The 17,173-nt window shown below is 39.2% G+C and overlaps 1 protein-coding gene across 1 annotated transcript; it reads left to right on the plus strand.

Annotated features, from left to right (window-relative positions):
• The first annotated feature begins 1,412 nt into the window (after positions 1 to 1,412).
• Positions 1,413 to 15,214, plus strand: LOC143301104 (inactive hydroxysteroid dehydrogenase-like protein 1). Its single transcript, XM_076615156.1, has 9 exons — positions 1,413 to 1,635; positions 2,858 to 2,980; positions 4,442 to 4,558; positions 5,426 to 5,484; positions 7,214 to 7,258; positions 8,663 to 8,697; positions 8,974 to 9,055; positions 10,123 to 10,350; positions 11,116 to 15,214. The coding sequence occupies exons 1-9, from the start codon at positions 1,425 to 1,427 to the stop codon at positions 11,272 to 11,274; spliced, it is 1,059 nt and encodes a 352-aa protein (XP_076471271.1). The 5' UTR covers positions 1,413 to 1,424; the 3' UTR covers positions 11,275 to 15,214.
• The last annotated feature ends 1,959 nt before the right edge of the window (positions 15,215 to 17,173 follow it).

A 17,173-nucleotide genomic window follows, 5' to 3' on the forward strand; every position in this document is an offset into this window, starting at 1 on the left:
ACGTAGGGAGCAGAAATATGGTTCCCCACTTGTGAAAAAGCAGATGCTACTTTTACCTTTGACAAACTATACAACCATTGTCTCATGAACAAATTTCCTCATGAGCATGTTCATCTAAACTTCTTTTAAACAAATACTGGGTGTCACAAATTTAGCAATACTTGGTGAAATAGGTAAATACCCCTTAAGTTTAAAAGTGATTTGTCAAGTAATGACATTTTGGTTTCACATAACACAGGCACGAGAAAATTCGTATACCAAAATTGTGTATGATGACATGGTTACAGAGGAAACAAAACAGCGAACATGGATTAATTTCGTTGAAATTCTATTACAGAATCTTGTTTTAGGACACGTTTGGAATAATCAGTCAACATTCAATATTCATAGACTTGGCCACGTTATAATGAATAAACTAGAATATGGATATGTTTTATTTTGGAAGAGAAACAAATCTGAAAATAAATCTAAACTACTTTTCTATAATATAATTACTCGTGAATACAGAACCGAGCCTTATTTGCTTGAAGGATATCTTAATTATAATTTAAAAAACAAAACAAAAACAATCATTGTGCAAATTAAGAACATCCTGTCATGATTTAGCAATAGAAAAAGACCGATATTTCAACATTCCAAAAGAAAGAAGACTATGTTTACAACTGATGTCAAACAATAGAGGATGAATATCATCTCTTAGATGACTGCGAATTATACAAAGAAATTAGAACAGAATTCATACAAAAAATTCCAAATTACATTCCAAATATTATTAAACCCAGTCAGCTAATACTGGAAGACAAACTTGTGGGACTGTTTGGGAAATTTGTCAGTAACTGCTGTCAAAAACGCCATAGCGTGCAAGAGTGATTCAATGTCTTGTTCAATATTTATCTATTTTTGTTTTGCTTTTTTGTGCGTGGTTTCATGTAACTTTGCATGCGTGTCTTATAAACCTTGTTCAGGTTTAATTGACATTAAAATTGATTCTGATTCTGATTTACACACACACACACACACACACACCTAGTCACACGCGCGCGCATCTACTTAGATCAATTGTATTTTTTGGTAGCGAAACAGAACATAAAGGTTTCATCAGATGGATGTATATATATACAGAGAAAATTCATGTGCAGACGTCAGTCAGCGGAAATACCCCTCGATGTGTCATCAGATGCATTGTGAATAAAGAAATTTCGCCAGATTCACACCATTCATCGGGGTCGGCCGAACATGAAAAAAAAATACATATGTCTGACCGAATGCACCCGAACTGATCCTGAAAACAGTGATGAAGTACTCAGGATGCTCTTGATTGTTTGATACTTGTTCTCTGCTTCAGTTCAAGGGACATCACTCCGCTGTTTCAGATCGTTATTTAAATACAATAAAAAAACACTTTTGGTGCATAAGACGCCGCAATGGCGGCCGTAGACAGCTTTGAACTTCTCTTCCGAGAAATGTCTAAAGTTTTCTCTCATGTTCGGGACACATTTGCTCTTATCGGCGTTTGCTATGTAGCCGGAAAGTCGCTCCTTGTGCTTAGCAGTGCAGCTAATGCTGCGTATGTGCATGTTTACAGTGGGATGGCGGAGGAAACAGACTTGCGTCAGAAATTCGGGGCTTGGGCAGGTGGGTTGGTCCTGGTTAACAGGCCATTGTTTGAGAATACATTATGTTTTTGTTTTTTAGCCTGCTGCAACGTTTGCTGTAAGACGAAAAGCACACACAAAACAACTCATCACATTACAACACAACACACACTGTCAATACTTTCAAACGCACGCACTTACTCATAAACTGATAATGTGCATATATCTGGAAAAAAGCGTTGATGTCTAAAAATTAAAGGGTACATTAACGCTAAGCCCAGCTTGTTGCTGACAGCCAGTTGCCATCAGTCTGATACAGCAACACACTTAAGTAGGACACAGGCAGTAGCTGTCAGCTTGAAACAATACAGCGCTCTACAGTTGGAAGAAACAAATTTATAAAAATTATTGGGAATTTGCCAGGGACAACCCTTATTGTTGCCATTTAAAATAAAACATCCATGCTGAGTGCATGTTGTACATGGGACCTTGGTTTATCATCTCATCCGAATTATTAGTACCGCCACTCAAGGTCTGAGAGAGTGAGGAGTAAAATTTAAATCCTGGTCCACATCTTATACAAGAACCAATGGACCTTGACCTCTGAGCCACCTTACCTGTGGAGGCAGGTTTCATAGTCTGCACTTCCCTATTCAGGATGTCATATAACAACAAACAAAAAAAATGCTGCAGTAGCTCTTTTTTGGACACACATCATCATGTCTCATGCAAAAAACAACAACCAAAAAAAAAACCAAAAAAAACAAACAAACCAAAAACAACCAGCACTTGAAAGATGTCTTCTGGTTTTTTATTTTCACATTTTAAAATAAAATTATATATATACAAATTGTAAACCATACACAAAGTTTACAGACTCTAGAAAGATTGATGCCACATGAATTATCAAATATGAAACCTCGGAGGATGTAGGTCTATCTAAAAAGAGTTGAGCAAACGCTGAGTTCATAATCTGTATCTTTCATATGTTTCTGTTTGACTTGCAAGTTGCATTAAAAAATGTGCACAAACCAAATGTGAACTATTTCTTCTCCTGAAGATTCTCAGTTAATACTTGGTCAGGCTGAGAAGATTCTGAGTTTGAAAATGAGATGAGATTAGTTTATGTCATGATTTATCACATCAACATTAAAATGACTGGACAGAATCATCATCAATGAATAACATTGGGGTTTTTTTCTTTTTATATCCAATATGATGTTTGTATTTAAAGTATACAATTTATTATATGGTGTTTTCAGTGGTAACAGGAGGAAGCGATGGCATTGGCAAAGCCTATGCTATGGAGCTGGCTCGCCGGGGAATGAACATTGTCCTGCTAAGTAAAGAGGAGAAAAAGCTGATCAAAGCTGCTCAAGAAATAGGTCAGTGCCCAAAGCCCTCAGCGATTTGTTTTCTCAGTTTGATTAAATAGCTGAACCACTGATGTCTCTCTTTTTAAATGTACTGACAGGAGTCCACATTGTTGATTCACTCTTTATACACTGTACCACATCTACTTATGCATTGTAAAGCATCTGCCTATTTGCACACATCCATCCATCATTCCCCTCTCCATCCCACCTGTCCCCAACCCTTCCACACAAACAGACACACACAGAGACACACACCACACACACACACACCACACACCACACACACACACACGTTATGCATGCACTTGTACAAACATGTACATACACCAACAGACACAAGCACACAGATGATATGTCTCCCCCTTTCCTATCTGCACTCCCCACCCCTCACAGCGATACACAGACACAAGCATGCAAATACACATACACACATACTCTTTTGCAAGTACACTTTCTCTCTCCTTCTCTCTTTCTAGAATAGGCTTTGTTGTCTATATTAATCATTTACTGCTTATTTGTTTATATATTTTTGTTGAGTTGTACTTGTACTGTGTTTACATGTACTCCCTTCACTCAGGGCTGTGGCCTGATAGAGTCTATCTCTTTTTATCTGTTGTCAGTGAACACCATGTGTCTTTCGCCCAACCCCCCTTCTGTTTTCCGCCTCATTGTGATTCATTTAACATAGCATGTCCCCACATGCGCATGTATATATTGTTAAGAGTTAGAGAGGAAGGAGATGGTGAGGGAGAGAAGATGGGGAGGGGGGAGAGGGCAAGGGAAGGAGGACGGAGAAAGAGAGAGAGGGTGTCTTTGTTTGCCATACTTCGTGTGTATACTATACATAAGCAGAAGATGAAATACGCACGTTAAAGATCCTGTAATCCATGTCAGCATGTGATGGGTTATGGAAACAAAACATACCCAGCATGCACAGCCCCTGGAAACGGAGTATGGCTGCCTACATGGCAGTGTAAAAACAGTCATACATGTAAAAACCCACTCGTGTACATACATGTATGAGTGAACATGGGAGTTGCAGCCCATGAACGAAGAAGAAGGAAGAAGTTTTTTGTTGAGTGTTCCATTTTGTTTTTTGTTTTTTTTTAGTTTACAATTCTTATTCACATTTTCCCCCCTCCCCTCCCCCATTCCCCCCCACCCCCCACACTTCCCTCCAGTACACCCCCCCCCCTTTTTTTATATATATATCATTATTATCATTTTCAAACAATATCTCTAGGGCTGGGTGGGAAAAAAAAGCATATACATACTTTTCTCACTGCCCTAGTGTAATGAAGTTTTGTTTGTTTCATTTCCTCTGTCTGTCTGTCTGTCTCTCTCTCGCTCTCACTCTCTTTTCTTTCTCTCTCTCTCACACATATACACAGAGTTTATTCCATGGATATAGCAGTACAGCTTTCAGAATTTTCAATACCATTGTTGATGAATGATTGATTGTGTTGGCAGAAGAGGAGTATTCAGTGCAGGTGGAGTACATTTCTGTTGATTTCTCTCTGGAGGTGAAGGAAGGACTGTACGATACCATCTGGACAGGACTGGCCGGCAAGGAGATTGGCATTTTAGGTAAATAATAGAGAAAAAGATTCATCTGAATAAAATTGTAGAAAACATGTTGAGCATTCAAGGCAAGACTTGTATTTTGTGTTCGTTGACTGGTTTTAAGAACTGACAGGGGATCAGCCCTACTGTGGACCTTTGTGGTGGGCTGAGCTATCGGCAACATTCGATTTGATTTGATTTACTGCTTTACTAACGCAGTGAAGAAGGTGACAATTTGGATTGTAGAATTTGTATACCTAGATCATTCAGTATACGACTTCAGTTGTACCATTCTAATATTTTGGGATACTTGATTTATTAAACAAAGATATTGCAGTTTTTATGTTCTTCTTTTTTCTCTGTTTGTTTATTAAAACATTCAGCAAATTACATGTTTTTTAATTTGTTTAATTTTTTTTTTTCCTTATTGGTGTATACCACAATTTTGATATTGAAAATAGATGGAGAACTATGTTAATCTTACTTACAGGACAGTATTTTGGGGATTTGTTGGTCAGTGTGAAGTTGCTAGGTAAAAATGTTACTATGCTAACACATTACTGTCAGTGCAGTGCAGATGGAGCCAGTTTGCTAACTTCTGTTAAGTTTTGAATATATTGTCATATTGTGTGTGTGTGTGTGTGCGTATGTGTGTGTGTGTGCATATATATATGTACTTTTCTTCATGTGTGTTACATCCTTTTTACAGCTCCACCGAGTGTTAGAATTTGTTGGTCAGTAGTAATAGTCTGTTTCGAAAAGATGTGTTTTTCACATTCACTTGTGCAGACTTGAGGACCTGTTTTTCATGATGTATTGAATCAGTGAACTTGAATCAGTGTTAAGCGTCTGTTGAATGAGTCATAAATGCTCTAAGTGTTCTTTGTGCAGTTAACAATGTGGGTGTTATGTACGATTACCCACAGATGTTTCTGGATGTACCAGAAAAGGTATGCATAAATATATGACTATGAAAATAATGTGAACATTGAATATCTTAGAATATTATACATGTGTATGAAAATAACATGACTTTGAATATCTTGGAATATTATTTGTGTATTTCTTATCATTATCATGCCCCCCCCGCCCGCCCCCCCCACACACACACAAACACACCTAGGCATTCACATTCATCAATTCACACATACACATCCCTCCTTTGTGCCATCTATCACCTTATGTCCAAACACTTAATTGTGAACTTGTGTGCAAAGTTGAAGACATTCTTTAAACACACTGAATTGTGTCTTGGAACCACATCACACCAAAAAATGGACACATGAACGATGTATATAATGTCAGACACATAGTCAAATACATTGTTTTGTACAATCCATGTACATCAGCCACAGAAGATTTTTTTAGATGGAATGCAGGACTGGTTTATTGCTCTCTCTGTCTCACACACATAGGTAGGGAATCACACACACACACACACACACACACACACACACACACACACACACACACACACACACACACACACACACACAACACAACACAACACAACACACAAATCAGTATAGATGGAATGCAGGACTGGTTTCTTTCTCTCTGTCTCTATGTCTCACACACACACACACACACACACACACACACACACACACACACACACATCTGTATAGATGGAATGCAGGACTGGTTTCTTTCTCTCTGTCTCTATGTCTCACACATCCACACACACACACACACACACACACACACACACACACACACACACACACACACACACACATCTGTATAGATGGAATGCAGGACTGGTTTCTTTCTCTCTCTCTCTCTCTCACACACACACACACACACACACACACACACACACACACACATCTGTATAGATGGAATGCAGGACTGGTTTCTTTCTCTCTCTCTCTCTCTCACACACACACACACACACAGACACACTTGTTATTTATTCATGGCAGAATGGTTAAGATGCTCATCAGTCATCTGCCAATAAAGAGTCTGTGAGGGTCTGGGTTCGAATCTTGCTCTCGCCCTTTCTCCCAAGTTTGACTGGAAAATTGAACCGAGCGTCTTGTCATTCAGATGAGACGATACCGAAATCCCATGCGCAGCAAGCACTTGGCGTGCTGAAAAAAACCATGGCAACGAGAGTGCTGTCCTCAGGCCAAATTCTGTAAAAGAAATCCACTCTGATAGGTTCACAAATATACATGCATGCACTCAAGGCCTGACTAAGCGTGTTGGGAAATGTTGCTGGTCAGGAATCTGCCCAGCAGACGTCGTGTAATGTATATAGATTTGTCTGAACACAGTGACGCCTCATTGAGAAACTGAAACTGAAACACACAGAGACACACTGTGGAGGGGGTAGTAAAATATCCCTTTGCAGGAAACAAACTTGCTTCATACTTAGGTGCTCTTTCACAAGGCCACTGCTTCACTTACAGACATAGAAACATCTGCAGAGTCAACTGAGATATTCACACAATCATACAAACCCACATAAATTCCAGTCGGACTATTAAAGATGTATTATATCGTATTGTTCATCCTCACACACACACACACACACACACACAAACACAAACACAAACACACACACAATCTAAAAGGACATGCATACACTTAGATACACATTCATGTATGTGAAACCTACTCTAAAAAGCAAAAGACGAAAAGTTTCCTCAAGGATGTTTTATTATCTGTTTACAGAAACTCTGGCAGCTGATTCATGTCAATGTGGCGGCAGCAACCTTGGTAAGTTTTCTTGCCCTGTTGAAATGATGTTGTCTCTAAGTTTAATTCTAGCAACGATTAGTATGATGAGTATTATTAGTCATTCAGATAAGATGATAAACCAAGGTCCCATTTGCAGCATGCACTTAGTGCATATGGTAGAATGTGTGGCACCAAAACGGTTGGCCAAGGCAAAATTCTGAAGAAAAATCTGTTTGATGGTAAAACAAATACACTTTGCAAGCAGAAGGAGAAAGAAAAGGATGGAGCTGAGCTGTGGTGATGCAGTCTCCCTGGGCAGAGCCTGAATTTTGAGAAATTTGTTGTGACAAAAAAGTTGTACAATACAATGCGGCTCTCTGGTTTGAGCAGTGATGTGTATTTTCAACACTCTAACATAATGTGGAAGGAAATGGCTGATCTAGAGGGGCGTGAAAGGAGTTTTACATGCTTTTAGTCTTGGTGGCGGTTGACCCTTCAACTGTGATTTCATGTTCTTAAATGTTTTAATTATCTTACTGAATATTTTCTTATTATATCATTGAAATGTTTCACTTTATCTTAAAATGTAATTTTTGTTTTCTTATCTAAATGTTTTCTTTTAACATGATAGTTAATATGTATGCTGTGATCAAGGAAGGGTGTGCCAGTTGCTCATTCGTTTTTTCGGTTTTGTCTGTTGATGAGCATTTGTCTTTTTAAATGTTATTATTATCTTACTGAATATTCTCTTTTTATAATGTACACATGCGCTCAACACGCAGGCACACATGCGCGTGCGCGCGTGTGCGCACACACAAAACGATGCATGCACGCACACGGGCACACACGCAACACACACACAGTTGTTACACTCTGAATGTAATAGTATCTTACCCACATGTTTTTCTTTTTACATAATAATTGATGTGTGCATGGTGATAAGTGAAGGGTGTGTCAGTTTTTGTTGTTGTTTTTTTTTTGCTGACGGGCATTTTATTTTAAGTGAGCCTAAAGAAAATTTTCTGTTTTTGGTTGAAGCAGATAATAAAGTATTTTGAATTGAATTGAATTGAATTGAATTTAGAAAGGAATTAGGTGTGTTGTGTCATTAGACTTCTGTTTTCCAAAAATATTATGTTGTTTCCTTACTAGTTTCTTACAAGTTGAAAATTTTAGTTGTGTGATTAAAAAGAATAAGTCACTTAGTTTTTAGTTCTGAATACAAAGTACAATGAATTGCAGTGGGGTTTTTTTGTTTTTTTTTCATTTGTCCTTTTGTTTGCTTTTATCTTAAAAATTGAATTCTATTTTAAGGAAAATATGATTATATGATGGAGAACATTAGGGTGTGATTTCTTTATGCAAAAAGTATTTTTGTGAGAGTGTGCTTTTACAAATAAGAATTATGACAGAAGTATATATGAAATTGTGTTTTGTTTTCAGATGACACACATGATTTTGCCTCAGATGGTGAAAAGGTAATAGATGTATTTGTGTGTGTGTGTTTGTATGTGTGTATGTTGCTTTTGTTGTTGATGATGATTGATTTTACGCTTTTCATTAAAAGCATTATTAGATGTGTGCGTGTGTGTGTGTGTGTGTTGTCTTCATTTTTATGTCTTTCCACTTCAAGTAATAATAGTGTATCACTTCAAGTGATAAAAGTGTGTGGATGTGTGTGAGTTAGATATGAATTGAGTGTCAATATAAATCTGTAATGCGTACATGTCACAGGTATATTGTGTGTGTTTCAGACACAGAGGAGCAGTGGTCAACATGTCTTCAGGGGCATGTGTACACGTCACACCTCAAGTCACTGTCTATGCTGCCACTAAGGTATGTTGATGGCTCTCCTCCTTGTGCCGTTACTCCTCTGCTTTATGTGTGTGTGTGTGTGTGTGAGAGAGAGAGAGAGGGAGTTAACCACCATTTTTTCACTTGTGGTTTATGAATAGTATGTTTTAATTCTGTGGGGATTTAAAGAAACATTCTTCGGAAATGTCAATTGAAATATGAGACATTTATAAAGGAAGCAATGACTGCAGTTACATGTGTAAAGTAAGGACTGGAAACAGTTACATTGGTAAAGTAAGGATTGCAGTTATGTATGTAAAGTAAGGACTGGACACAGTTACATTGGTAAAGTAAGGATTGCAGTTATGTATGTAAAGTAAGGACTGGACACAGTTACATTGGTAAAGTAAGGATTGCAGTTATGTATGTAAAGTAAGGACTGGACGCAGTTACATTGGTAAAGTAAGGATTGCAGTTATGTATGTAAAGTAAGGACTGGACGCAGTTACATTGGTAAAGTAAGGATTGCAGTTATGTATGTAAAGTAAGGACTGGACACAGTTACATTGGTAAAGTAAGGATTGCAGTTATGTATGTAAAGTAAGGACTGGACACAGTTACATTGGTAAAGTAAGGATTGCAGTTATGTATGTAAAGTAAGGACTGGACGCAGTTACATTGGTAAAGTAAGGATTGCAGTTATGTATGTAAAGTAAGGACTGGACGCAGTTACATTGGTAAAGTAAGGATTGCAGTTATGTATGTAAAGTAAGGACTGGACACAGTTACATTGGTAAAGTAAGGATTGCAGTTATGTATGTAAAGTAAGGACTGGACGCAGTTACATTGGTAAAGTAAGGATTGCAGTTATGTATGTAAAGTAAGGACTGGACACAGTTACATTGGTAAAGTAAGGATTGCAATAACAGTTGTAAAGTAAGGACGGGATACAGTTACATTGGTAAAGTAAGGATTGCAGTTATGTATGTAAAGTAAGGACTGTAGTTACATTTGAAAGATAAGGACTGCTGTTTGTTCTCCAGTGAATCTTCTCAAAATGAAAATCACGGTGGTTGAGTCAAGACTCTCATTGATGTGGTGTTGCTCAGGCTTACCTGGACTACTTTTCCCGGGCGCTGGAGTTTGAGTACAAGGAGGAGGGCATCGTGGTGCAGTGCCTGGTGCCATTCTACGTGTCCACCCGCATGACGCGCTACAGCGAGACACTCTCCAAGACTAGCCTCTTCATCCCCTCTGCTGCAACCTTCGCCCACAGCGCTGTCAGGACGCTGGGGTTCTCCTCACACACCACGGGATACCTGCCACATACTGTGCTGGTCAGTCATGATTTTTGTTGTTGTCACGCCCTGATTGTAAAGAGGGTTCTTTTCTTTCCATATGAAACCATTTTTACAATCAGTTATGTACAGTTGGACATTATCATTACAAGGTGTGTTTTTAAGTAGAAAATTCAAGCAGACAGACAAACAATGGAAACAATAAAAAAAAAAGAATAAAAAAATAATTAGATAAATAAGTAAATAGATTATCAAATAGATAACTAGCAAACTAATTAGATAATAAGTGAGTAAATAAATGAGTAAATAGGAAATAGAAATGAAAAAAAAGAAAGAAATGGATCAATGAATAAGTAAATAATTGAAAACATTGATATTGACAGCATAAAAAGAAAGAATAACATACACTCATACATTTGTTTAGTAGATGAAACACAGTTTCAGTTATGTTTGTGAAGACAATTCAGCATACCACCATTTAACATACCATTTTGGGTTCAGCAAACTAGGGGAGAATAGGCAATCACAACACATTCTCATATTGAAATACTGAAGACAAGTATAGAGAATAGAGGAAGTGAAGGGTGCATGGATGAATGGAGAATTGTATGTCAGCCTGTCTCACAACATGTGTGCATGTTCATGACTCAGTTTTTGTAGTCCATTAACAGTCAGGAAATGCATGGTAAGGTTTGTGAGAAATGAAGGGGTGTTTTTAATGATCATGACTGGCCACAACCGACAGTGACTGACCAACATGTGTGGACTGTGACATGCTTATCAAAGCTGGTGGTCTGCGTGCAGCGCTGGCTGTCGATGCTGTGTCCGGAATGGCTGTGGAAGCGAATGGCGGCACGGCTGAACGTGGCCCTGCGACACCAGGCCAAGGTCAGACAGCAGCGCCACCGTGTGGCTATTCCAAGCAGCAGCAGTGCTTTCTCCCTGTCGGAGGGGCAGGACTGAGAGATGTGTTCATTGCTTGTCCACAGTGTTGAGTAGAGGACTGAGTGGATTCACACAGTTATGGATGAGGGTACACCGTAGGGTTTGGTGAATGGTGTATAGAGTGGATTCTTTTAAAGTTTGTCTTTTCACTCTGAGTTATATCAGATATGTAATGTGTGTGCTTGTGACTTTTCTTTAATGTCTTTTCACTTCGATAATGGATGTGCAATGTATGTTTGTGTGCGTGCATGTGGTTGTAGATACGTCTGTGTATGAATGCCACATTTCCTGTATTGTATGTATGCGGGTATGGTGATTTATTTTATTTCTTATTCATGAAGCAATAGAGGTAATAGATGTTCCTCATATGAGGCTGGAACAAAATTTGTCCTGATTCTGTGATAGGTTGGAGTAAGATCAGTGTATATTCTGTGTGAAATGTCCTGAGTTTTTTGTTTGGAGTAAGATTATAATGTTTTTCTTGTTAGAATGAGATTGTCATTTTCCATGACTGTGTTAAGCTGTAGTATGGTTATTGTTTTCTACTTAACAGAGTTATTATTTTTTAATGTTTTGTTTTATTATGTGCTGGATTGTGTTATTGACTGTGAATGACATTTTCATGTGCCATTTTCATTGATTGTATTGTCCTGTGTTTTTTGAGATGTTAGTGCTTCTACTCATGTGATATGCAGTTACAGTTGCACTGTTGGTGTTGGATTCAGACGGAAAAGTCAGACACACGTCAGACATACGATAACTTTCTGTTTTGAGTAGTCTTCCACTCTATTCTTGTTTGTAGATTGAAAGATGAGGATATCAAATTTATATGTTAAAAAAAGGTGGATCGTTGATGAAGGCAAGAAATGCCAAAGCTGTAAACTGGTATCAGGAGAAAGGCAGGGAGGAGTGAGGAGCCTTGTTGTGTGTTTGTGTGTGTGAGGAGGGGGAGGGGAAGGTGGGAATGGGAAAGAACAGTGTCTATGATGTTGGGAGTCGTCTTTTTTCTTTCTTTGTGGGCTGCTGCTGCTGCTGCTCCTGTGTTACATTGTCTAGATCTACTGGAAGGCTTTTAGGTATGTGACCGTTTTTTTACTCCACCACTCAATCATTTAGGCAGCCATACTCTGTTGTGTCAGGGGTGCTAGGAGTAAAGAGTCTTGGGCTTCAAGTATGGGAGTCCTGCAGCAAAAGTGTTAGAGGTTTTAGGCGATGTCTGTGGTTTGTTGTTGACCCTTAGTGTGTGACTGAAGTTGTTATCTCTCAGCATGATGTATGTTTGATTTGAATGTGACTTTGAATGTTTGGTCTTATAACTATTTTATTTTGGAACATTTACAGTACAAGAACAATCATGAATTTGATAGGAAGTATCAAATCATGTTATGTATTACCCAGCTGATCACAAAGAGGCCAGTTCAGGAAAAGAAGAAAGTTTTACATAAAGATTTGTCATAACACACACACACACACACACACACACACACACACACACACACACACACACACATTTATATCTTATCAGTATTATGTGTGCATGCAGTGCTATGGTTTTGTTTGCTACAGTCTGCTTGTGTATGTGAAGTGACATAGGGAATTTCTGTGGCTGATCATCAGATTAAATTTTAGGCACTCCTCAGACCTGGATTTTTTTTTTAATGTGTAATGTCTTTTTTTTTCAAATTATTTCTGTGTACATATTTTATTACAGATTAACTTTGGGGATATGGATTATATAGTGTGTGTTGTGTACTGCAAGTTTTGGTCTATGAGGTGCTTCCTGCGTTTAAAAAAAAAATCATGAAAAATCCAAGTATGAGGGGCATTTGTGTGTTTGGCACAGTCAAATTGCAACTCATAAGTTATTTTGAAACTAACAACCCAAGTCTGAATGAAACTGACCATGTGACAAACTTTCAACATAGTAATGTTTGCAGAAATATAAAATGAAGAAAAGAAACGGGATAACAGACTTTCTCTCTCCTCTCTCTCTCTCTCTCTCTCTCTCTCTCTCTCCCCCACCCTCTCTCTCCTCCCCACCTCTCTCCCCCTCTCTCTCCCCCACCCTCTCTCCCCCCCTCCTCTCTCTCTCTCCCCCTCTCTCCCCCCCCCCTCCCCCCTCCCCTCTCTCTCTAGGGAGTCTTGAGACAAATTACACAGGCTTTCTCATGTATCACATTCTTTATGACAAGGGAGTGTATCCTGTTTGTATGGGGTTGATGTCATGTCATCTTTTACTCCTTTCTTTGTGTGTCTGGACAGACTACATTAATTACTGTTTCTGCTTTTTCTCTATCTTTGTTTTGGTTTGTGATTTTTGTTTTTCGGTTGTTGTTTTTTTTTTAATGTGATGACATTCACTTGTTCTAATTTTTTATTACAATGATTCTTGCCCCCCCCCCCCCAAAAAAAAAAGAAAAGAAAAAAAAAAATCATGTCTGTAATAGTGTAAAAAAACAACAACAACCCAACATATTAATGGGTAGGTAGTTTCATTAGTTCAAAAGAATGAAAGAATTCAAGTGCCTGTTGTCTTTTACAATGTGGTTAAATTTGACTTGCGCTGACCATAGTAACCTAAAATACTGTAACTGAAGCAAGCAGTGGTTATGTCTGTCATCTCTCTGAATGAGTTCTGCATGCATGTGAAAACACTAGATTCCTCTCTGCTCAAGATTTAGTGCTATATTTTACATTTACAGTGCTGAATTTTGTATTATTATTGTTATTGTTGTTATTATTATTACATTTATTGGTCTTTCAGACAGATGATCTCCTTTGAAAGAACTTCCACAAAACAGTTGTTATCTCATTCTTTTCTTCCTTTTTTTGTCAAGACATTGGGTTTTTCTTTTTACTCAGAGAACTGAGTTTCAAGTTCACCTCCAGTGTCAGTGCACCATTGTCATGGAAAGACAGTAACTGGTTCTACAGACTGAATGGAACAGACACAGTCTGGATTCATTGTGAACACACTATTTTAGCTGTTTACCGTGTTGTGATGCAAGGGTGATATGTGAATAGTGTTGATTGCACTTGACTTCATGTGTGCTCATGCACATGCACGACAGCTAAGTTTGGGATGCATTAAACACTTAATAAAATGAACACTTTTTATGGCACAAATAAAGACAGTGCTTTGTATAACACAAAATCAAATAAAAGTAAAAACAATTTCTTTGTGTCTGCTTGTATGCATGCATGTGTGTGAGTATGTGTGTGTGTGTTGTGCACATTGTGCGTGTGATTGGATTTTAAAAAGTAGTGTTCACTGGTTGGTTGTTGTTTTTTTTTCATGTGATTTTAGACAATGCTGTATTGTTAAATTTGTTATAACCTGCCAAATGTGAAGCCTTTGCCATGTCTGACTGGACATGATGTGGTAATGGAATCAGCCAGTCAAAATACCAGTGACTGTTGTGGTGACGGTCATTCATGTGCTGCACACTTCCTTGTTTTGTCATTATGATGTGATGATATGATCACAACATCTAGAGAATGGGAAAGGTTTGAACAAATTTAGAGTTAATGAATAGCCAATCTGAATTACACCGGTATGGTCACCATTATCTAGTTATTCATTGTTATTATTGTTATTTATTATTTTCAATATTTTAAAAAATGTTACAATAGATTGCAAACCCTTTTCTTCCCCAAGGGTTGCAGTGACAGAATGTTTCAGCATGTATGAAAAAAGAAATAAATAAAAGATAAACACAAACCCTCTTGTTCCATGTACATTGCGGTGAAACCTTACCTCACGCCTGCGTGTATTGTGTAAACGGTTTGGATGCAAGAGTTCCTTTCATTTTTCCTGTATTCCATATGGCGTTGCTTTGACCGTGTATTTTTTGTGCTAATTTTCCATCAGAATTGAGTTCCATGACAGCCTTTTATTGCACTAATGCCTTTGTAATGTGCAGCTGAAAAGGAGAAATAAATAAAGTGAGTTTTTATGTACTCATGCCGCAGATTTTGCTCTCTGAATGATTGGTATCAGAGCTTGTTAGCTGACAGTGGCTGGTATCATTGGGACACATGTATGTCATTTGAAATCTGCAGAATTGCTTGGACATGTCAGCTTAGACATGCACGTGCACTTCAATCCACACACATGCTCAGCAACAATCATGTGCTAGCAACCATGCGTATACTTCGGAACACACACAAAGAAAGATGAAAAGATGGTGGTATGTATGCAGTGCACATATATTGCACACATACAGAGGAAAGGATCGGAGGATGTGAGTGCAGTGCTTGTGTGAAGGAAAATATCTTAAACTCTCCAAGAAAAGTCACCTGACAGTCCTGCAGATGTCGTGTGTATGCATGTGCGCGCGCGCGCACACACACACACACACACACACAAACACATGATATATCCTCTACACTCAGCCCCTCACGGAACCTGTTACTCCCACGTTTGTGGAAGCAGTGTGGATATCAACGGGCACGAGTCCTTCACACGACTCAAGTGATTCCACCAAGAAAAGCAACAACCACGAAAACTGTCCGCAGTCTTCTCTTACGTCTCACTTCCATGTTGTTTTTTTCTTCTTTCCCCCATCGCTTTCAGTGCCGTCCGCTCCCTGGCTTCCTGTTTGTCCTCCCGCCTTCCCAGAAGGTTCATATGTCAGGGTCACAAATCGTGCTGTCCCCGTGTAAGATTTTAACAATGCCGGAGATAAAGATGTTGGTTGCAAAAATCAATAACATCGGGCACTATAACCAAGACTTACAGGCAAGAAAAATGGACTGTGTCAATGACAACACACACACGCACAAGCACACACGCCATACCACTCCACATCACGCACCAACACTTAAACATCCGTGAAAAGTGATTAGTACACATCGATGTGTTTTTGAGGCCAGATTTGAACTGAGATTTTCTTTCAGCATTGCGGATATTTCAAGTGACAGGACCAAGGCCTGAAAAGGCACGCTGTCGTCGTAATTTCTGTTCACGACGTGGAATGCAGAGATGACGTTAATCAGCAGACGGTCGCAATGAGCAGATGGAACACAAGGCTGAACAATATCAAAGTTCTGAAGGGACGTGACAGGAAAAGTATTGTAACAATTATGCAATGTGGAACAGTGTGCAAGCATGACTGACTGCTAGCATTCACATAACAAACATGTCATCAAATGGTGGAAACTGACGCTTTATATTTCTTGAAATATACGACGACAGTACAGACAAGTTTCTGAGTTTTCAGACAATTCTTCGGATTAAAAAAAACAAAAACAAAACAAACATAAGCAAGACACACACACACACACACACACACACACACGAAAGCGAGAGCGAGAGAGAGAGAGAGGTGCTCTTGAGCTCCAGTGGAGTGGGGGGCGGGAGAGGGGTGGGGTGGGGGGGGGGGGGCGTCCAGCGAAGTACCGTCACCACTGCCGACCGTTTTTCTGTTTTTCTCCCTCTCACCACACTTGACTCCCCACTTCCGACCCACAACTGGTCTTTTCTGCTCCAGCGTCAGGTTCAAGGAGAAGTGTGAGATCGACCCGCGGCCTGTCTCCCTCACACCGTGTGTCTTCAACATTCATGATGTAGACAGCCTCCGGGGCGGGATCAGTCAGGCGATGGACTTGTGATCCAATGGTCAGGGTCTGAGGCTGCACGGCGACGTGTCCTTTGGAAAGGCACGGAATTGTGTCCTTGGAAAAGTACTTCATTCCGACTTTCCGCACTCTGCCCAGTGAAAAGTAACTACAAGGAGAGCTGGACAGTACAAGGTCTTCAGAGAAGAAGCCCCCCATCAGTCTAGTGTTTCGGCCCACACCCAGGTCATGACTCCTGGATGCCCTTGTATTGCCGTCTTGCCCAGGTTAAAGAAGATCACAACTGAAGGAGAGGATTGGGCCTTGCCTTCCCATGCCGAACGCTAGACAGAGCGGA

Source organism: Babylonia areolata, chromosome 27 (genome assembly GCF_041734735.1).
Source record: "Babylonia areolata isolate BAREFJ2019XMU chromosome 27, ASM4173473v1, whole genome shotgun sequence".
Taxonomy (NCBI): domain Eukaryota; kingdom Metazoa; phylum Mollusca; class Gastropoda; order Neogastropoda; family Buccinidae; genus Babylonia; species Babylonia areolata.